This window comes from Panthera tigris, chromosome D2 (assembly GCF_018350195.1).
Source record: "Panthera tigris isolate Pti1 chromosome D2, P.tigris_Pti1_mat1.1, whole genome shotgun sequence".
Taxonomy (NCBI): Eukaryota; Metazoa; Chordata; class Mammalia; order Carnivora; family Felidae; genus Panthera; species Panthera tigris.
This window is the reverse complement of record NC_056670.1, coordinates 18,396,431-18,419,268: the sequence shown is the minus strand read 5'-3', so window position 1 is coordinate 18,419,268 and position 22,838 is coordinate 18,396,431. Positions and strand designations below refer to the sequence as shown.

General features: G+C 41.5%; 1 protein-coding gene across 4 annotated transcripts in view; it reads right to left on the bottom strand.

Moving 5' to 3' along the window:
• Positions 1 to 22,838, bottom strand: part of NUP133 (nucleoporin 133) — a 55,413-nt gene that overhangs the window by 21,204 nt on the left and 11,371 nt on the right. For all 4 annotated transcript variants that reach the window (XM_007085999.3, XM_042960620.1, XM_042960621.1 and 1 more), the window contains exons 9-15: positions 17,285 to 17,432; positions 15,914 to 16,061; positions 14,616 to 14,773; positions 10,975 to 11,066; positions 9,203 to 9,366; positions 7,868 to 7,962; positions 2,623 to 2,847 (exon numbers count right to left, since the gene is read on the bottom strand). In XM_007085999.3, coding sequence (XP_007086061.1) covers positions 2,623 to 2,847; positions 7,868 to 7,962; positions 9,203 to 9,366; positions 10,975 to 11,066; positions 14,616 to 14,773; positions 15,914 to 16,061; positions 17,285 to 17,432 — 1,030 coding nt within the window. The remainder of the gene's footprint in view (positions 1 to 2,622; positions 2,848 to 7,867; positions 7,963 to 9,202; positions 9,367 to 10,974; positions 11,067 to 14,615; positions 14,774 to 15,913; positions 16,062 to 17,284; positions 17,433 to 22,838) is intronic.

Sequence of the window (22,838 nt, the reverse complement as noted above, 5' to 3'; positions counted from 1 at the left end):
TACATTTAAAAAGAAGTAGGGAGAGAAAATACTGTGCAAGGGATCCTTGAGCAACACAGGTTTGAAATGCGTGGGTCTGCTTACATGTAGATGTTTTTCGATACCTTACAGTACTGTGAATTTATTTTCTCTTCTTCAGGATTTTTTTAAAAACATTTTGACTACATGGGGGCTCGGGCACCCTTAACCCTCACATTGTTCAAGGGTCAATTATATAATTTCTAACTGTTCTTTTCTAATTTTTGTCATTACTAACACACGGAGGTAACAGTGCAAAACTGTTCTTAAAGCACTGAAACCCTTGTTTCCAGTTTCAGCCCACAGTTAAACTTTCCCTACCTTACTACTTAATACACGAGAGTTTGCATAGCATTGGGCACTCAAAGAGAAGGAAAAACAGAAATCAGGTTTGCTGCCCTTAAGGATACAAACTAGTTGAAGGAGCAAGACCTATACACAAACCGTGGCCCAAACAGAATCACTGTCTTTTAAACCCTGTTCTGCCTTCTCAGATGTTAGTCAAAGGCACATTAACAGCCCTAGCAAGAGACTTCTGGCTCATTTCATTTAAAAGATTAAGTGTAAGAATTTTTTTATAGGGTGCAATATTGACTTATTTATTTAATTCATGTTTGTTTGCTTATTTATTTTGAGAGAGAGAGAGAGATCGAGCAAGCAGGACAGAGAGAGAATCCCAAGTAAGCTCTGCACTGCCAGGGCAGAGCCCGATGAGGAGCTTGAACTCACGAACTATGAGATCATGACCTGAGCCAAAATCAAGAGTCAGATGCTTAACTGACTAAGTCACCCAGGTGCCCCAAACTTAAGAATTTTTTTTAATACTGTTAACGTGAAAACGATAGGGAAAGCATATATGATATGATATATGATATGATATATGATATGATAGCAGAAAATTATTGTCAAAATATTTGCTCAACACCTTTATGATAGGAGTTACATACTCAGCGGTCTCAAATTCTGTTCATATGCTATCCTGAAAGTCTGACCCTTAAACAGTTACCTCTGCTTTAATGGAACCCTGGGATTCAGAACTACACCCAAAGGAAGCTTAAGGCCAGTAAACATCATAGTCTTAAACATTACCATTTCCCATATGGAGTGTTCTTTTGAAAAACCTATCACATTTTTGGTTTTGTCCTATGCTATTCCTAAGGTACTATTCCTGAATTATGTATCCAACTGATAATCATTTCTCATTTCCAAATCACTCCTTTTTTTTCCAGTTATCTGGAAAATATATACTGAATTAACTAGTATGCTTTCCACTTTGATCCGAATGCAGAAAAAAAGAACACGACTCTTAATTCTTTCAAATAATTTGTGAATTTTTTAAAAAAAACTTTGTTTTGCTGTATAAAATTAAGTATGAACAAAGACAAAAAAAAAAGACACAAAAGTTACAACAAACACTTTGATTGTGAAAGCAACCTATATGCCTTAAGGGTCCTATCTTTTTCCCTTCAAAACCCCAACATCCTCTCAAAGCTGAGGCCTTGCGAGGCTTACGACCCATTTCCGAATTTCCTTCCTCAAATGTATTAAAACCTACTAACTCTCCTTACAATACTCCAGTCCCTCCATTCCAAAAGCCGGATGGTTCTTATAGACTAGTTCGGGATCTCAGAATTACCTGAGGCCGTTGGCCCCAATCCATATACCCTCCTCTCCGCCATGCTACCCTCCACCATGTACTTCACGGACTTGGATCTTAAGAACACATTCTTCACTAGTCCCATCTCCTCAGAATTCCAAGACCTTTTCACCTCCACCTAGACTGACCCCAACACCCAACACTCCCAACAGTTAACTTGGACAGCTCTCCAGCAGGGTTTTAGGGATAGACCCCCAACTCTTTGGACAAGCTCTGGCATCAGATCTAACCTCTCCCTCCCAAAAAGTACTTATTTCACAATGGCCAGCTGACCAGCATCTTCCTCTTTTCTCCCTCCAAAGTTTACAGCAGGTTTTTCTTTTCCTTTGAAAATAAATTGATTTTAACAGCAAGGTAGATAGTAGGATCCTAGCAGGTGCCTGAGAAGAGTTTAGTGAAGGGATGGTTGGCAGAGTAAGGGGATCTGCAGAGGAAGGGGCGGCACCCAGGGCTAGCGACAGGGAAGCCACCACTAAGCCCAGGTGTGAAGGGGCACTGGGAAGCAGCAGTTACCGGGAACGAGGAGAGCAGCCAGAGGGAAGCCGCAGTCTCTGACAGAAGGCACAGCAAACTGCAGTGGAAGCAGGGAGGGAATGAGGCTGGGGGGAGGGGGGCATGACAGAACAGAGAATAACAGTGCCTCACCTCTGTTAAAGGCAACAAGAAGCCACAGGGCAAAGGAACCCACTGGCGAAGGTGCCCTCTGAGGCAGAGTCAAGAGTGGATTTGGAGAGACAAAAGGAAAACACCCAGCAGACAGTAGGGAAGACTTCTTAGTCAAGTTTGCAAGCTCTAATTTGTAGGGAAAGTGACGAATAAATATGGAGTCCTGTTTAAAATTTCAATGAGATTTTTTTTTGGCCTCAAGCTTTTTCTCTGTTGGGGGCATGATCGGCCAAGGGCCCAGCTCTACAAAGCCACATTAAGGGCAAAATAACAACTCTTACTTCTCTAAAAAAGACGTCTGCGGGGGTCAGGTTGGATGGGATTTCGCAGTCCCTCTTATTTAAAGCAATCATTATTGCTGTGTTCACGAGCTCAGAGAGCCTCGAGTGGTAGTTCTTGAGAACGATGGCGGCTGATAACTTTTCGGCATGCTCACAGAGCAACAGGCGAGTTGCCATGGGCATCCCTCGAACTGCAAAAGTGCCAAGACGTCCAAATAAGCCAACCTGGTGAAAACACAAACACATGTTCTTAGAAAGCATTTACAGTAACGTACAAAGTAATGCAGTCTTATCTGCCCCAGGAGCACACTGGGTACAGAGCCACTGGCCTCATCTGCCCCCAAAAAAGTACCTCAGCTACCTCTCCTTTTTGCTGTTTTGAACACGAACACACACACACACACACACACACACACACACACACACACACACACACACCCCTTCAGCCAGAGCTGTGAGCACCTATAAGAAAGGGCAGATGGTTCCTCTTCTGAGATTAGGGCCATTCCATCACTCCATCTTATTTCTTACTTACGGTTATGAAAATCGTAAAATTGCTCTTTTCTACATAACTTCCCTACATTCAAGATCCTCAGGAACTAGACACTCAGCAGTTTCCATCTTCAGCACCTGATTCCCAGAACCTTAAAGCCATGGGGAGGGTGGGAGAGTCTTTAATCCTTTGCACTATCTACCTCTGGTCTGCCTGATGCCTGTTTCAGGCGTTGCTAGGTTCCAGGACTTCTAAGCTTTCTCATTTGATGAAGCGTTACATCCCAACTAGGAAGCCAAGAGACATCTAAATACTGAATACTCTTCCACATTTTAAGTGTGATCTATTTCATTAACAAAGTGACTTGGTTTTTATATGCTGAGGTTTATTTTAAATAAAGTACAGAGAAAACAAAAATAAACAGTAACCCAAATCCCCAGGGAATTCCTATGGACAGACGTGATGAATGCACATGGTTAAGAAAAAAAAATTTTGGGGGGTGCCTGGGTGGCTCAGTCGGTTAAGCGTCCAACTTCGGTTCAGGTCATGATCTCACGGCTTGTGAGTTCGAGCCCCGTGTCGGGCTCTGTGCTGACAGCTCAGAGCCTGGAGCCTCTTCAGATTCTGTGTTTTTCTCTCTCTCTCTGCCCCTCCCCCGCTCACACTCTGCCTCTCAAAAATAAACATTAAAAAAAATTTTTGTTTTAAGAAAAGAAAAAAAATTAAGAAAAAAATTTTTTTTCTGAATTAGATTTATTACAACGAGCTCAAAAAAACAATGAGGAATCTACCTTTTGCTAAATGGTTTTCTGCAAATACCCCATGAGGTTAGTCTTCTTCTTTTTTTTTTTTTTAAGTATAAAGACAGCCCTGCAGTGTGTAAAAGGAAACCCAGGGCGGAAGGCTGCTTCCCACAAAATAGAATCATTTAGGAGCATCAGCAGTCAAGACAAGAAGAACAAGAGGTAATTACAGTGAAAAGCCAAAACAACTTGTGTCTTGGCAAGACTTGGTTTTGTAAACAAACTTGGTTTACAAGTGCATGTCAAGGGGTGCCTGGGTGGCTCAGTCAGTTAAGCATCGGACTTCAGTTCAGGTCATGATCTCGCCAATCCGGAGTTTGAGCCCCGCATCAGGCTCTGTGCTGAGAGCTCAGAGCCTGGAGCCTGTTTCAGATTCTATGCCTCTCTCTGTCCGCCCCTCCCCTGCTTGCACTCTGTCTCTGTCTCTCTCTCTCTCAAAAATAAACATTAAAAAAATTTTTTTAAAAACACAAAAACAAGCACATGTCAAGAACAAACACTCCAACATCAGCCAACTGAAAACAAAAGACAAAAGATGACATTCATGCATCTTTTTCCTTTTTCTCTGTGTAAAAATGCTCTTTCCTCCCTTTTTCTAAATGGGAGAAGATGGTTTCTACACTGGGAATGACCATGGAAATGCTGTGTGTCCAGGGTGCTGCCGGCACCTCTCACTGCCTGCCTCTGCGAGCAGAGAACCTGGGCAACGAGAGGACGAACGTGACCTCTCTTGGCTGGAGAACCATTTCTTGCCACTTTGCTGCCAAATTCACTCATTAAACTGCTTAAAGAAAAGCCACACCCTGACTTCTGAGAACGTACAGCAATCATACATAAAGACACATCGACTAAGAGGACAGCGCCCAAGAACCCTTCCTTCAGAGAATACAACCAAAAGAGAGTGGGTGTGATAAACCAGGGCCATAAGGAAGGATAATACTGTAGGTTGGACCTCAAGGCTCTCAGGAACATTCTCTACCATCCCAAATGAATAGCAAAGTCAGGAAAGAGGGCGTGAAGCTCTAACCCATGGAAGAGAACAATACAAAATATATAACAAAGGGTTCTCTTCCCAACACGCTCCTCCCCTTAAGGCTCAACTAACAGTGCAGGTGTGGGTCACCACTCCGGAAATCTCTCCACCACACTGTCCACGGTGAACGCAGAGAGCCTGACTTGCACATGGTTAGGAAACTTAACAGCGTGGAGAGGTACAAGTCCCCCGCCTATTCCCTACTGGACCTGCAGTTGTCTCCTTCATATCTTTATATGCTTTTGTGGCATTTGTACTCTGGAAGACATTTTGGTTTCTGTAACACAAAGGAGTCACATTATATATGTTGTTCAGCACCTGGTTTTTCTTTTTAGTTTTTTTTAAATGTTTATTTATTTTTGAGAGACACACATAAGAGTACAAGTGGGGGAGGGGCAGACAGAGAGGGAGACACAGAATCTGAAGCAGGCTCCCGGCTCTGAGCTGTCGGTACAGAGCCCAATGTGGGGCTCGAACCTACGAATGGGGAGATCGTGACGTGAGCTGAAGTCGGACACTTAACCAACCGAGCCACCCAGGGGCCCCTGTACCTTGTTTTGACAGCATCTTATTTTTCACAACACACTTAGATATTCATTTTTTTTCTTTTTACCCATTATTTTTAGTGACCGTGGAACAGGTCACTGAATCAATCTGTCTTAATTTATTCAACCTGTTCACCTGGCTATTTTAAAATAAGAGTTCCATTGTCCTTACTGATTTGAATTCCCTTCTTGGCTCCCTCACAAATACCGCAAATGTAGTTTTTACATGAGGGCGTTCTGCTCGTCTGCTTCTATTTGCCTCAGTGTGGCAGCACGGCCAGTGAAGTGGTAACGACACAGTAACGTCACTCAAGCCACACAGCAAAGAGGAGCACATTAACTCCCCGCTTCCAAGGTTCTCTGCACTATGTGTGAGGATATATGCTTCCCTCAACACCGGAAACCCAGAGGCAAAGATACTGTCCCGAGGCCCGGATACTAATTCTCCTCCACTTTGGGATGAGATATGGCCTTGTTGGTGTTGAATCTGGCCCGAGGAGGAGAGCCTTATGTTCAGAATTATTTCCTTAGATACAAGTATCTGGTTACACGTTTTTCCTGATTATTAATATAAATTAATAATAAGCGTTAACAAGGTAATGCAAGTATAAACACATAGCCGGAATGGGATTTTTAGATCCAGCTAGACACTACCTTGCAATGCACACTGCTTCTAAGAGCGCAGTGACTCCAGCAGGAGTCTGAAGCCCAGGGAGGCTGTGCCAAAAGAGACGGTAACTGCTCCTGCCCCCTGGCTCCCTCCCCCTCTGATCAGTCAGTGTGTCCTCGGTGTGGCATGTTAAGGCATGAACTCCTTCCATCCCAGTATGACACCTTCCTGCCACGTGACCGCCACTCCTCCCGTCAAGAGGTATAATCCACTTCTCAATCCTTTTCATCTGGGCTGGCCTGGTGACTTGCTTTGACCAATGTCACTTTGGTGGAAGTAACACGATGTGACATCTAAGGTAAGACCTGAGCAAGACCACAGCTTCTAAGTTCATCCCCGGTGAGTGCTGCCCCGAGACCACAGGAAGCCAGTCCAGGCGAAAGGAGGACTGGAGACTAAGTGGAGAAGAACCAAGTGGCCCAACTGACGGTCAATTGTCCGTCAGGCGAGAGAAGCCTGGGGACCTTCCAGCCCAGCCTACCCTAAATGCAGTTCAAGGCGTGGTACCGGCCAAAATCAACAGAAATGTTGCCCAGGTACCCTAAAGAACTGCTTTAATCCACCACCTTTTGAGGATTTGGGGGTGGTTTGTTAGGTACTCATAGTTAACTAATAGTTAATTAGTACACTTGACTAAACAATTATATCAGAAGAAAATGTTGTATTTTCCCCATTAATCTGCAGTCCACCTAAACCCCTAAAAAAAAAAAGAGAGACAGAGAGACAGAGAGAGAGAGCGACTTAAATGGAGTTCTCTTGCCAAGACAATAAAAGTAGTCAGGAGCCAAACCATGCATTATAATGAAGCAGAATGTGGAATTAAGAACAATCAAGCTATTTCTGGAATCATAAGAGAGCCACTCTCCACCAAATGGTGATTTAAATTTAAGTTAATTAAAATTAAATTAAAGACAAATGTAGTTCCTCAGCTGTATCAGTCATATTTCAAGTGCTCTGCAGCTGCCTGTGACTAGTGACTACCGAAGACCACAGATACAGAACATTCCCGTCACCACAGGAAGTTCTACTGAGACAGCATCAGAATCTCTTTAATGTCAAGGCATTACTGATTTTGGAAAAAGTAAGCAAAAGTGGGATTGAATTTCTTCATGTGGATATACAATATGCGTGGAAGCCACTACTGATCAACAAAGCAGAGGTGGATGATTCTGCGTAACAATTCTGTCTAGCAGCAAATTTTAATATTCTAATTTTAGACCCAATATAAACGGGAATACTCCTGAAAGAAAACACTTTAAACAGGGAATTGATTCTAATGGCACTTCAAAATTAAAAGCCCATGTATCAAAATCTGTCATCACCTTAATATGGTTCACTCTTTTTAATAATACAAAGTCAATTCGTGAAAACCTAAGTTTACATTAAAGCACACAATAGATCTGAATGAAAAGCGGGACATCACAGAAAGTGATAAGAAAAACTGAAACATTTCTGCTGAAAGACACTATTTTTCTTCTTTTCACCCTGTTTTCAATGCACTATTTATACTTGAATACCTCGCCCCCGTCACCCCCTCAGCCCTGGAATTACTTACTTTTAAGTCAGCAAAGAAAATGAGAACACTGGTCATGTCCCCACCCAATGAAACATCTCACAATAAGCAAGGATCTCCCATTGCCTTAGAGCTGACAAAAGACACAGGGTCCTGGCCATCCCTGTTCACAGCGACTAGATGCTTACTTGGTGAATAAAGTCCATAAGGAAAGAATGGGCTTTCATTTTGTCTTCTAGCTGGTGAAGAATAATCAGCGACGTATTGCTAAACCCAGGTGCTTCTGTTGAAACACAGTAACAAAATTTAAACACATAATATACTGGGTTTACAATAACTACTGCTATTAAAATAAAATCTATACAAAATAAACTTATACAAAATCTATACAAAAAAATCTATACAAAATAAAACCAAAAAAAATCTATACAAAAGGAAACCACCAACCTTTCAATGCAATTATTTATAACATTACCCAAGAATTTAAAAAATTTAGAGGGAAATTTTGGGAGTTTGATACATTTCATAGTGTATTTATTCAAAACACAAAAACATTAAGCTAACAATAGCTTAATCATTTATATCATTCTAAGCTCGACAGATCAAAATAAAGTCAAAGAAAAAAGGTAAGCACTGACGTTTCCTTCCTAAACCTCTAATAAGGCTTAGCAAACTTGCTAAGTAAGAAATAAGGGAGAGAAATGGAGGTTTGAGACAGTTTGCTGGGACGCGGCAGTAGAAGTCTAAGAGGGACAGTCCCCCAGGGCAGGGAGGAAAATCCTGGGCCGAATGTCAAGACACGCCCACTTCTATACACTGAGATTTGCTCAATGCAGCTCTTAGGAAAATGTATACCTTCTATTAGGCAAATACAGTGATTGTGCCAGAATTATCATTTAATTTGGGGGCTAACAAGCAGGTGTCAAAGGGGCACCTGCGTGGCTCAGTCAGTTAAGTGTCCAACTTCAAGTCAGGTCACGATCTGGCAGTTCGTGAGTCTGAGCCCCGCATCAGGCTCTGCACTGACAGAGTGAAGCCTGCTCGGAATTCTCTCTCTGCCCCGTCCTGCTTGCGCACGCTCTTTCAAAATAAATGAATAAACTTTAAAAAATATATACATATGTAAAAAATATATATGATACAAAATATACATATACATGTGTATATATATACACATATATACATATATATATATACACATATACACACACACACACACAGATGCCAAATGCTTACCTATGCTACCAATTTTTTAGAAATAAAATGTGAGAGGAAGCTAAGTAGGGCTAATCTGCTTCAGGTAGAACAAGCAAGATTTGCTCTGATATTCCTTCAGTTTTTATTAGGCAGATCTGTTCTGAGCCCTTTCCAAAATCTACTATAAGGTAAATTACAACCTTTTAAAACATAATAAATTAATAACTGTTTTAAAAACTAAAAAAGACATGCTTCAAGAGATGCTTAAAAAAGGAACCAGAATATTCTCAAAACAGATCACTCATAATATGAAAAGAAGTTGTCACCCTCAGGGACAGACTCAGCCCATCGTGGGTCTGAGGCCGGGTAGTCATCCACCAGGTCCACGCTGATTTGGGTAACAGCTCTGTCTAGTTCACAGTCGGAATCCAAGTCAGAGTGGGAGGAAAAGAGCTCATCAACCATCATTTGAGCATGACTCAGATCTTTTCTGAAATAAAATGGGAACATAGAAGTATTAAAGGAGGCAAACATTTTCAAAATTCACCACATAAACATTAATTGGGAAACTCCCGTATTTTAGCCCAAAGTTAATAACATTATTAAAACATTAAAACAACATTATTAAAAGTTAACAACATTTGTTTAAAAGGGACACGAGGGGCGCCTGGCTGGCTCTGTCGGTTATATGTCTGACTCTTGATTTTGGCTCAGGTCATGGCCTCGTGGGTCGTGAGTTTGAGCCCCACGTCTGGCTCTGCCCTGGCAGTGCAGAGCCTGCTTGAGATTCTCTGTCTCCCTCTCTCTCTCCTCCTCCCCGCTTGCTCTCTCTTTCTCTCTCTAAACAAACATTAAAAACATAAATAAAAGAGAGACACCTATTATGCATTTATTAGTTCAACAAATATATGTTGAGTACTTACAACACACCAGGGACTGGAGGCAGAAAGACAAGACACTGAGAACACACTCCAAGGCTTCACAGAGGATACGGTGTCGCAAGGAGCCGGAGAGTTAAACAAGCAGTCACACGTACCCCGTGACAAAGAAAGGGGAGCGCTACAGAACACACCGAAGGGAAACCAAAACCGTCCAAGGGGCAGGGAAAACCTCCCGGAGGAAGGCATGGATAAGCAGAGGCCTGTAGCCAAGGAAGAAGAGCAGCGAGGCCGAGGGACTATGAGGAAGGGCACACGGGGGCAAAGAGAGCACACCTCACCCCCATGAGCAGGAATGTCTGCATCTTAGGAAAGAACTGAGGCCACAGGGAGGAGGAGAACACCCAGAGGGGAGAGCCTGCTAGGTGATGAGGGGGCACACGAGCAGAGACATGACCAGCCAGAGACCCCAAAATGTGGGCAAGTCTAGCCTGGGTGGCTGGCAGCTGATCACAGACAGCGAGTCCACATGAGCCCAACCCCTGAACAGCCAGGCTGCAGAATCATGAGCTATGTTAAATAAGCTGGTAAGTTCTCGGGTGATTTTGTACAGAACAAAACCCAATGAATAGGCCAAGTCTCACTTCTTTATAACATCGCTAAACCTCTGTATGCAACTTATTTGCCTTCACAGTATACATAAAACGTTTGCAAGAGGTCTTCCATGATCACCATTTTTTAAAAAATTTTTTTCTAAATATTTATTTAGTTTTGAGAGTGAGAGAGACAGAGCATGAGCAGGGGAGGGGCAGAGAGAGAGGGAGACACAGAACCCAAAGCACGCTCCAGGCTCTGAGCTGTCAGAACAGAGCCCGACGTGGGGCTCCAACTCACAAACCGCGAGATCATGACCTGAGCTGAAGTCACTCAACCGACTGAGCCACCCAGGCGCCCCCCACGATCACCATTTTTAACAGCACGTTGTTATCCATTAAGCGGAGAGGGTATGTCACACCACGTTTTTTCCTAGATCAGCTGGAAGCCTCTTGTGCCTACCAAGTGCACGGTAAGTTTGGTAAAGCACCGAAGCTCAGAAAAACATCCGCTCCTTGGTGGCAGCATTCTTCCAACTTGCTCACCAGTCAACAAATAAGGAACGCACGTCAGTAAAATGTGTGCTCAGACATCAACTAAGCCATAATTTAAAAAACTTTTCATACCTGCAGTATTGCAGAAAAGCAGCTTTTAACACTTTAGTTTTATCTTCCTGGGCTATGGTTTCATTCTTTGTAGAAGCCTCAAAAACCATACTCTGTCAAATAAAAAACTGTAATTTAGAGGTGAAGGTATCAGAATATTCTAAATTACTGGAATTTAGAATAGAAACTGGACCCACCTATGACAGCAACAACAGAGACGCACAAACTGTTTACCATACACTTTATACCAGTGGTTTATATACTTAAGACATTGAAACAAGATAAAATGGGCCAAATGGTCAACAAAAACCTTATCAAAATGGTATATATAACCAAAGCAGTCTTGGAAAAGAAAAAATTGGAAGTATCACAATCCTAGTTATCAAGTTATGCTACAAAGCTGTAGTAATCAGGGGCGCCTGGGTGGCTCAGTCGGTTGAGTGTCCGACTTTAGCTCAGGCCACGATCTCACAGTTCGTGGCTTCGAGCCCTGCATCGGGCTCTGTGCTGACAGCTCGAAGCCTGGAGCCTGGAGCCTGCTTCAGATTCTGTGTCCCCCCCACCCCTCTCTCTCTGCCCCTCCCCTGCTCACACTTTGTCTCTCTCTCTCTCAAAAATAAACATTTAAAAAAAAATTACAAAGCTGTAGTAATCAAAACAGTATGGTACTGGCACAAAAACAGGCACACAGATCTATGGAACAGAATAGACAGCCCAGAAGTAAATGCACAATTATATGATCAATTTATCTTTGACAAAGGAGGCAAGAATATGCATGGGAAAAAGCCTCTCTAACAAATGGTGATGGGAAAACTGGACAGCTACGTGCAAAAGAATGAAACTGGACTACTTTCTTATACTAAACACAAAAAGAAACTCAAAATTTGATTAAGGACCTAAACGTGAGACCTGAAACAATAAAAATCCTAGAAGAGAGCACAGGCAGTAATTTCTCTGACATCCACATTTCTCTAGATATGTACGCTGAGGCCAAGGTAACAAAAGCAAAAATAAACTATTGGGACTAACTCAAAAAGCTTCTGCACAACAAATGAAACAATAAAACTAAAAGACAACCTACTAAATGGAAGACATTTGCACATGACGTATCTGACAAAGGGTTACTATTCACAATATATAAAGAACTGATATAACATCCAAAACCAAACAACTCAATTAAAAAATGAGCAGAAGACATGAACAGACATTTCTTCAAAGACACACAGATGGCCAACAGACGCATGAAAAGATGCTCAACATCACTCATCATCAGAGAAATACTAACCAAAACCACACTGAGATATAACCTCACACCTGTCAGAATGGCTAAAATCAAAAACAAGAAACGACAAGTGTTGGCAAGGATGTGGACAAAAAAGGGACCCCCGTGCCCTGTTGGTAGGGATGCAAACTGGTGCAGCCACTGTACAAAATAGTATGGAGATTCCTCAAAAAGTTAAAAGTACAACTACCCTGGAGTGCCTGGCTGGCTCAGTTAAGTGTCTGACTCTCAATTTCGGCTCAGTCATGATCTCACGGTTCGTGGGATGGAGCCCTGAGTCTGGCTCTGCACTGGGTGTGGAGCCTGCTGAAGATCTGCCTCTCCTGCTGCCCCTCTCCCACTCACACGCACACTTGGAGATCTACCCTTCAATCCAGCAATCACACTACTGGATATTTACCAAAAGAATACAAAACACTAATTCAAAAACGTATATGAACTCCTATGTTTAGTTCAGCATTACTTAAAAGAGCCAAATTATGGGAGCAGCCCAAGTGTCCATCCACAGATGAATGGATAAAGAAGATGTACACACACACACACACACACACACACACACACTGGGATATTACTCAGCCATAAAAATGAATGAATATTTGCAATTTATAACAACATGGATGGATCTAGGAAGTATAATGCTAAATGAAGTCAGTCAGAGAAAAACAAATACCATATGATTTCACTCACGTGGAGGAAACAAAACAAACGAACAAAGAAAAAAAAGAGACAAAGTGAAAAATAGACTCAAACTGGTGGTAACCAGAGGAGAGGTGAGTGGGGGGACAGGTAAAACAGGTGAAGGGGATTAAGAGCACATTTATCATAAGGAGCACTGAGTAATGTATAGAATTACTGAATCACTACATTGTATACCTGGAACTAATGTAACACTTTATGTTAACTATCCTGGAATAAAAATAAAAATAAAGAATATGAATCGACTCATACAATTTTTTTTTTTTTAAAAGATATATATAACTCAGGGACTATATTGTGAGTAAAACTATCTGGGGGTTTCATCATAAGCCACACAACCTTTCATAGGTTTGCTCTTACACAGTTCACCACAATGTATATTACTAACAATAACGGTTGATTTCAGGCTTAAACAGGGATTTAGAAAAATTTTAAAGAAGTAGAATGCTCTAAGATAGCTTCAGAACATAAGGCAGTATTACAAAACCACAAGGCTACAAAAGAATAAAAGTAAAAAAATTGTTACTTCCCGTTGAAACTACCAAGTCATTCCAATTTCGAATTACAGAAATAGTCTATATATTTCACATTCTATTCAAATGGAAATTGCCCCACGATATTAATTTAGTCTTCTGTAAAAGAATGATACAAATCTACAGATCAGGGTATTCCGTGTTTCAAGACAGAAAAAAAACTGATGATTTGTATCCCACTCTCCCTTTCAATATAATCCCACAATAGCAGGAAGCACAACCACCCAAACATCTGTGATTCCAACTACAACGCATGGCGATGGAAAAACCAGAAGGAAAGGTAGATGACAGAGCAGAGAGGACACAAAGCAAATCGGTGTGGGTGGTGCAGGGACAGATCCTGGTGGGGATCTGTGGACAATGAAAAGAAAAATTCCAAGGTGATCATAGACATAGAATTTCTAGAGATTTGACTATGGGGAAAACCGTACTGAAAGGCACTTAAACCGCTGCTGGAGGCTGTTAGAAGATGGGCCAGATACTAAAGAATGAAAGCAAATACAAAATTAGTCCATTAAAAACTCCAAGAATCACATAAAATTGAATAACGAAGGAAATGTAACAGTACATTACTTGACTCAGTGAACCATAAATATTCACATTGTCATTAAAGGAAAAAAATTTATACTGGGACAATATAGGCAGAGGAAGGAGTGTAAGTTACCCTAAATCCTTATCTTCCGTAATAGGAAATCAAGAGGTGTCTAAAACCGGTAAATTAAGAGATAGCAACATACGATGTTACTTAGAAATATGGAAAAAAACACCAGAAGACACGGCTCAAAGACCTAAAGGGAGTTGCTTCTGGAAAGGAGGACAGAGGAGATGAGGGAGATAAAAGAATTATGTTTCATCACAACTCTTTTAAGCTGTTCAACTAAAACATTTGTGGGAAATACCCAGGGGCACCTGGGTGACTCAGTCGGTTAAGCGTCTGACTTCGGCTCAGGTCATGATCTCGTGGTTCATGAGTTTGAGCCCCGCGTCTGGCTCTGTGCTGACAGCTCAGAGCCTGGAGCCTGCTTCGGATTCTGTCTCTCCCTCTCTCTCTGCCCCTTCCCTGCTCACGCTCTCTCAAAAATAAACATTAAAAAATTTTTTTAAAAGGAATACTCTAATAAAAACCAAAGAGTCTTATAGAACTGCATTACCTCATTGCTGGGTCCAGCAACTGAAGATGCTAGGGATTCTTCAAGGTCTTCTGCTAATATAGATGCATTTTCCCTTGATGTAATAGACACCAACCCACTGTTTCTAGAAAAAAGAATGGGAAGACCACCACAGGAACCAGCTCCTAAAATACTATCTCCTAAAAGAAAGAAAAATATACAAAAATACGTAACGAAACAAAAAAAATGTTTTCTAAAATCTACCACTCTAGGGGCACCTGGATGGCTCAGTCGAGTATCTGACTCTTATTTTCAGCTCAGGTCATGATCCCAGGGGTGTGGGATTGAGCCCTGACAGCGCAGAGCCTGCTTGAGATTCACTCTCCCTCTGCCCCTCCCCTGCACACACACTCTCTCTCTAAAAAAATAAAATACAAATATAATCTACCACCTTAAGCAAAAAAAAAATTTTGCTACAATAAAAACATTTTTTTCCTTTACAATATTCCTACTCAGAACTCAGCTTTTTAAAAACTTCATTTGAGAGAGCGAGCGAATGAGCAGGGGGAAAGGGCAGAGGGAGAGAGAGAATCCCAGACGGGCTCCACACCCAGTGTGGAGCCTGATGTAGGGCTCGATCCCACAACTGAGAGATCATGACCTGAGCCAATATCAAGAGTCAGATGCTCAACTGACTGAGCCACCTAGGTGCCCTGTATTTTTACTTACTAAGTAAGCCAAAGGAGAGGGAAAAAAAAGTCTACGCTTGCTCAATGCCTTAATAACAATCTCCCAACCCAAAGTCAAGGCTCTTGTGTTTAAACTAGAAAATCTATGTTCCATCTTACTGCCCAACTTGGATTTTGCACTATGTCCAATCTCTTTAGATTAAAATTTCTAATTAGACCTACTTGGCTGTTTTTTTTTTTTTCCACTCTTGCCTGGCTCCCCTCGCCCCCATTCCAGTCCCCCCGCATGAGTCCAGCACCTGGGATTCTTCTTATCCAGAGATCTGGACAAACTTCCTTAAAGAACAGCAACTCAGGATAAGTTATTATAACTAGGAATAAGCAATTACTTCTCTTACCATTGGTTCTTTCCTTCCTGGCTTCTTCTGGAGAAAATGTTACTATTTTTTGCCCAAAACAATTTGGGAATTTACTACCCTTTTGGTTTTTCCGTAGGGTTAGGACTTCAGCTACCACTGGTATCGTACAGAATGAATGTCTCAATAACACCTGGAGGTATCATGCTTAAAATAACACTTATGGAAAGACAATAAAGACTGCTAGGAATGACTAATGAGTCGTTAATCATCCTTTCTAAAGCTGATACTATACCTTGTGTATTAAAGACAATTTTCTCCCGAGGAAGAGAAAACTTCCCAGTTCCAGTGGAGCACACATAGACGGCACTCTCAGTATACAGATAAGCAGTCTGGTTTGAAAAGTTTGGGACCATCAGCCGACACATAATCAAGTCTTCAGACTGGAAATTAAAGATTATATTTAATGAGAATTAAATATAATATAAATTAATGAGAGAGAGAGACAGCATGAGCGGGGGAGGGGCAGAGAGAGAGGGAGACACAGAATCCGAAGCAGGCTCCAGGCCCTGAGCTGTCAGCACAGAGCCTGACGTGGGGCTCAAACCCATGAACCTGAGCCGAAGTCGGATGCTCAACCACCAGAGCCACCCCTGTTAAAGCATCATTATTTTTTTTTTTATTTTCTTATTTTTTTTTCAATATATGAAATTTATTGTCAAATTGGTTTCCATACAACACCCAGTGCTCATCCCAAAAGGTGCCCTCCTCAATACCCATCAACCACCCTCCCCTCCCTCCCACCCCCCATCAACCCTCAGTTTGTTCTCAGTTTTTAAGAGTCTCTTATACTTTGGCTCTCTCCCACTCTAACCTCTTTTTTTTTTTTTTTTTTTCTTCCTTCCCCTCCCCCATGGGTTTCTGTTAAGTTTCTCAGGATCCACATAAGAGTGAAACCATATGGTATCTGTCTTCTCTGTATGGCTTATTTCACTTAACATCACACTCTCCAGTTCCATCCACGTTGCTACAAAGGGCCATATTTCATTCTTTCTCATTGCCACGTAGTACTCCATTGTGCATATAAACCACAATTTCTTTATCCATTCATCAGTTGATGGACATTTAGGCGCTTTCCGTAATTTGGCTATTGTTGAGAGTGCTGCTATAAACATTGGGGTACAAGTGCCCCTGTGCCTCAGTACTCCTGTATCCCTTGGGTAAAATCCTAGCAGTGCTACTGCTGGGTCATAGGGTAGGTCTATTTTTAATTTTCTGAGGAACCTCCACACTGTTTTCCAGAGTGGCTGCACCAATTTGCATTCCCACCAACAGGGCAAGAGGGTTCCCGTTTCTCCACATCCTCTCCAGCATCTATAGTCTCCTGATTTAAGACACCATTATTAAATAATACTTACAATATTAAACAACTGCTTCCTGTCAGCTGCTTCCACTCTCATTTAGCTAAGGTTGCACAAAGGAACAAACCTAAGATGGCAAACAAAATGCAATGCCTAAACACTGGCTATTTAAAAATATTTCCAAGCCCCACAGATCAATCTCCTAAAAAGATTTGACCCTGCAATGGTTAAGACAAACAACTCGTATGAGTTGAGTTACTCATGAGTATGTTACTGTCATCTGTAATTTACGATAGAAATCTTACCTGAAAAGGTGGATTATACTGAGTGACTTCTACAGTTACTACATCAGACATTTGGTGGCCATTATCTTCTACTGTTATCAGAGAGTAATAGATGAGACATGGATTGTCCGCTGGGTGCCATGCAGCTGCCAAAATCAGGAGCCCATCACTAATCAATGAGAAAGAAAGATCTATAGCTCTTTGGAAAACAGCTTGTCTTCTCATATAGTTAAATATACACTGACCATATGACCTAGCAATCCCAGTCCTAGATATTTACCCAAGACAAACAGAAACTTAAGTTCACACAAAAACCTGTGTGCCAATAGGTAGAGTAGCTTTATTCGTAACTGCCTAAAACTGGAAGCTCAAGATCCTTCAGCTGCTGCACTGATGAGCCCTGGTAATTCTACACAGTGTGCCACTACTCAGCAGTAAAAAGGAAGAAACTACTGAATGAATGTCAAATGCATTATGCCAGTCTCAAAAGGCTCGGATACTATATAATCCCACTTATATGGCATTCTGAAAAGGTAAAACTCCAGGGACTGAAAACACATCAATAGTTGCCAGGGGCTGAAAGAAGAGGAGGGGTTGATTACGAAGGGGCACGAAGGAATTTTTGGGGTGACGAAACTATTCCTCTTCTTGACTGTATCCCAAATGAGTGTGCATTTGTCAAAACTCATTGAATTATACACTAAAATGGATGAATTTTACTGTATATAAAATAAGCTCAATAAATCTGACTTAAAAAAACATCAAATTGGGGCATCTGGGTGGGTCAGTCAGTTAAGCGTCTGACTTCAGCTCAGGTCATGATCTTGCGGTCTTTGAGTTCGAGCCCCATGTCGGGCTCTGTGCTGACCGCTCAGAGCCTGGAGCCTGCTTCGGATTCTGTGTCTCCCTCTCTTTCTGCCCCTCCCCGGCTTACGCTGTCTCTCTCTCTCTCCCTCTCTCAAAAATAAACATTACAAAAAAATTTAAAAAAAAATCAAATCATCAAATTCAGGGGTTGGCAAAGCATAACCCTCAAGCCGCACTGTGCCCAAGTGAGTTTTTATAAATGAAGTTTTACCGGAATACAGCCACATGCACCTATTTCTATACTGTCCATGGATGCTTTTGTGCTATCACTGATTGAGTACAATAATTGCAGTGAAGGCCACAATGGCCCCCAAAGCCTGAAACAGCCAGTCTGGGGCCGTTCACAGAAAAGGTTGCCAAACCCTGGCCTAATCTGTTCTTTGAAGTTTACTTTGGTCCAGAAGAACATTTTGTTTTTAATTGTAATAGTCAGTTACAGAAATCTCCATGTGAAGACAAACCTTTTTCTCTCTTAAAGCTTCTATGTTCCTCTCAAGTCTATCAAAATTGTTGCCCTCAAAAAGAATTAAATGGTCTCTACCCTTAACCCCTCCGGAACTTTCAGTAGTGTTAATTATTAGCCACTTCCATTCAAGTCTCAGAAACATTAACAGGGGGGTAAGCGCCCTCTACTGACAACTAAAAACAAGAAATGGGGGGTGGGGAACCAAACAAAAAAACCAAGAAAGTGGCAGCCAGGGACTCAGTGACACACCACACCAAACCAAGCAGTCCTAACGTGGCTCTGACTCCTTTTCCACTGTTTTCTTCACCCAATTCCTGAACCTTTATCACTTCTACTTGGACTCTTGAAAGAAATTTAAAAATATCGGTCCAAATTTGTAACATACGGGCAATGACCTGAAGAGCTAATACAGGACATGGAAGAATGTTACGCATAAAAAGGAACTAATGGATTAACGACCTAAATGTGAGACCTGAAATCATAAAACTCCTAAAAGAAAACACAGGCAGTAATCTCTGGGGCAGCAGCTTTAGCAACATATTTATGAGTATGCCTCTTCAGGGAAGGGAAACAAAAGCAAAATAAAGTTATTGGGGCTACAACAAAATAAAAAGCTTTTGCATGAGAAAAGAAACAATCAACAAAACAAAAAAGGCAACTCACTGAATGGAATTTTGCAAATAATGTATCTGATAAACGGTCAGTATCTAAAATATGTGAAGACATACAACTCAACACCAAAAAACCCAAAAACCCAATTTAAAAATGGGCAGAGGGCCTGAATAGACATTTTTTTTTAATGTTTATTATTTATTTTTGAGGAAGACACAGTGTGGGAGGGAGAGAGGCAGACAGAGAGGGAGACACAGAATCCGAAGCAGGCTCTAGGCTCCAAGCTTTCAGCACAGAGCCCAACACAGGTTCGAACCCACGAACCATGAGATCATGACGTGAGCCAAAGATGGATACTTAACCAACTGAGCCACCCAAGTGTCCCTGAATAGACATTTTTCTAAAGAAGACACACAGATGGCCAACAGCCATATAAAAAGATGCTCAACATTAGTAATCATCAGGGAAATGCATATCAAAACCACAATGAGATAATACCTTACACCTATTAGAATGGCTAAAATCAAAAAGACAAGCATTAACAAGTGTTGGTGAGGATGTGGAGAAAAAGGAGCCCTCATACTCTGTTGGTGGTAATGCAAACCTGGTGCAGCCACTATGGAAAATAGTATAGAAGTTTCCTGAAAAATTAAAAATTGAAATACTATATGATCCAATAATTCCACTATTGGGTATTTATCCAAACAAAACGAAACCCTAATTCAAAAAGATATATGCACCCCTATGTTTATTTTATTTTGAGACAGACAGAGAGAGAGAGAGAGCAAGCAGGGGAGGGGCAGAGAGAAAGGAGGACAAAGGATCTGAAGCGGGCTCTGTGCTGACAGCAGCGAGCCCGATGTGGGGCTCGAACCCACGAACCGTGAGATCACGACCTAAGCCAAAGTCAGATGCTTAACTGACTGAGCCACCTAGGCGCCCCACCCGTATGTTTAATTCAGCATTGTTTACAACAGCTGAGATATGGAATCAACCCCAGTGTCCATTAACAAATGAATGGATAAAGACGACGGAATATTACCCAGCCATAAAAAAGAATGAGATCCTGCCATCTGTGACAACATGAATGGAACTAGAGGGTATTATGCTAAGTGAAATAAGTCAGACACAGAAAGACAAATACCATACAATTTCACTTACATGTGGAATCTTAAAAACAAAACAAATGAACAAAAACAAAAGAAGACTCCCCAGAAGGGAGGGGGGTGAGGGAATGGGTGAAATAAAGCGGGCTGAGAAGTACAAACTTTCAGTTATACAATAAACAAGTCACAGAGATGAAAAGTATTGCCAAAACACAACACAAAAAAGGAACCGAGCGAGCTCCTGGAGAATGCAGTCTTAAAAATACCAAGGACGGAGGTACAGTTGGTTACACCGATGATAAGACTCTACGTTGAAGTTACTTTAAAGACTGCCTCAGGGGGCCTCAGTGGCTCAGTCAGTTAAGTGTCGAACTCTTGGTTTCTGCTCATGTCATGATCTCACAGTTCGTGAGTTCGAGCCCCGTGTTGGGCTCTGCACTGACAGTGTGGAACCTGCTTGAGATTCTCTCTCTCCCTCTCTCTCCACCTCTCCTTCTCTCTAAAAATTAACATTAAAAAATAAATAAATAGAAATAAAATAAAGACTACATCACTGGGTGATAAGGAGCGCCGAGTCATGGAGACACATCTAACAGAACTCCTTAGAGAGTGGTGCTAGGCCAGGTTTGACATCTTTAGAAAAACATTGTCACATTCTAAAAACCATGAAGCTGTTTTAGGTAGTAGAGATGACAGAACAATAGATAATGAAAATTTTGCAAACCAGCAAAAATTTAACAAATTTTTATGTGAGTACATACATAATACATTTATGATTTAAAAAACCCAACTTCATATCTAGAATGAAGCTATCTGAGGGGCGCCTGGGTGGCTCAGTCAGTTAAGTGTCCGACTTTGGCTGAAATCACGATCTTGTGGTTCGGTTCATGAGTTTGAGCCCCACGTTGGGCTCTGGGCTGACAGCTCAGGGCCTGGAGCCTGCTTTGATTCTGTGTCTCCCTCTCTCTGCTACTCTCCCACTCGCACTCTGTCTCTCTCTCTCTCTCAAAGATAAACATTAAAAAAAAAAAAATTAAAATGAATGGAATGGAATGGAATGGAATGGAATGGAATGGAATGGAATGAAATTATCTGAGGGGAGCCTAGGTGGCTCAATCAGTTAAGGGTCCAACTTCGGCTCAGGTCATGATCTCATGGTTTGTGAGTTCGAGCCCCGCACCGGACTCTGTGCTGACAGCTCAGAGCCTGAAGCCTGTTTCAGATTCTGTGTCTCCCTCTCTCTCTGCCCCTCCCCGACTTGTGCCTCTCTCTCAAAAATAAATTAGCTTAAAAAATATAAAATAAAATAAAATACAATAAAATAAAATAAAATAAAATGAATCTGAGTTTTGTCAGTAATAATCTAGTAAAAGAACTTATAAGCCTGCTCACTGAAAATATAAGCCTTGGTTGTAAACCTGGCCAAAACGAACAACAGATCAAGGAGCATCCATAAGCACTGGGAAGGCAAACACTATTCTTTCTTTTTTTTTTTTTTTAAGTTTTTTTGATGTTTTTATTTATTTTTGAGAGAGAAAAAGAGAGTGTGAGTGGGGGGGGGGGGGCAGCAGAGAGAGGGAGACACAGAATCCGAAGCAGTCTCCAGGCTCTGAGCTGTCAGCACAGAGCCCGACAGGGGGCTCGAACTCACAAACCGTGAGATCATGACCTGAGCCGAAGTCAGACACTTAACCGACTGAGCCACCCAGGCGCCTCAACAAACACTATTCTTAAATGAAGAAACATATGCAGACACGGATACTCCATACGGATCACTAGAGGGTCCAGAAGGAGAACAAGAGCCGTGTCTTACAAACCCCACAAGCATCTTGTTAGCATGACAAAAATGGGGGAAAGGAGCTTGGGGTTTGGCCCAGTACAGCAATTCCTAAGTACGTTTCTCTTTTCTGTTTTCAGCCCACGTCTCCATTCTGAAAAGTGTATGTGGAAAAATGTCTGCATCGTATGCCCACGTGGGTTGCGTCCTACCAGCAGTTCTAAATCTCTGAAAGTCTGGTAAAGATAAAGGGAAACAGATAAACTATATTTAATTAAACCATACATGAGAATTCAGTATATACTATTGTTTATACCTCTTTGATAGTTTATATAAGGTTTTCAGAAACTATAAAGGATCTTACTGACATTCTCAAGAGCCTGAGAGAAAAAAACTATACAGCAAAACTATAATATCCTTCCAAGAAATAAGAATTTGTTCTACTAAATTAAATTACCCTAAAACACATAAAAACTGCCCTTAACTTCTGGTAAGTTGTGTTTTGAAGGATTCCAAGTCATACATTGGCACTGATTACGAACTTTCTCATGGACGCCATGTTACGAATGATTTTTAAGTTCCATATGACCTTTGGTATTAAAACTAAGTAAGACAGGATATATTAACTTTATCAGACTAACCTGGGATCTTAAGTACCACTTAGAGCCTTGTTTCTAAGAGGAAATTCACTGGGACTATAAACTCTGAGTTCTAACGTGTATTGCCAAGACAAAACCTCACCCCACC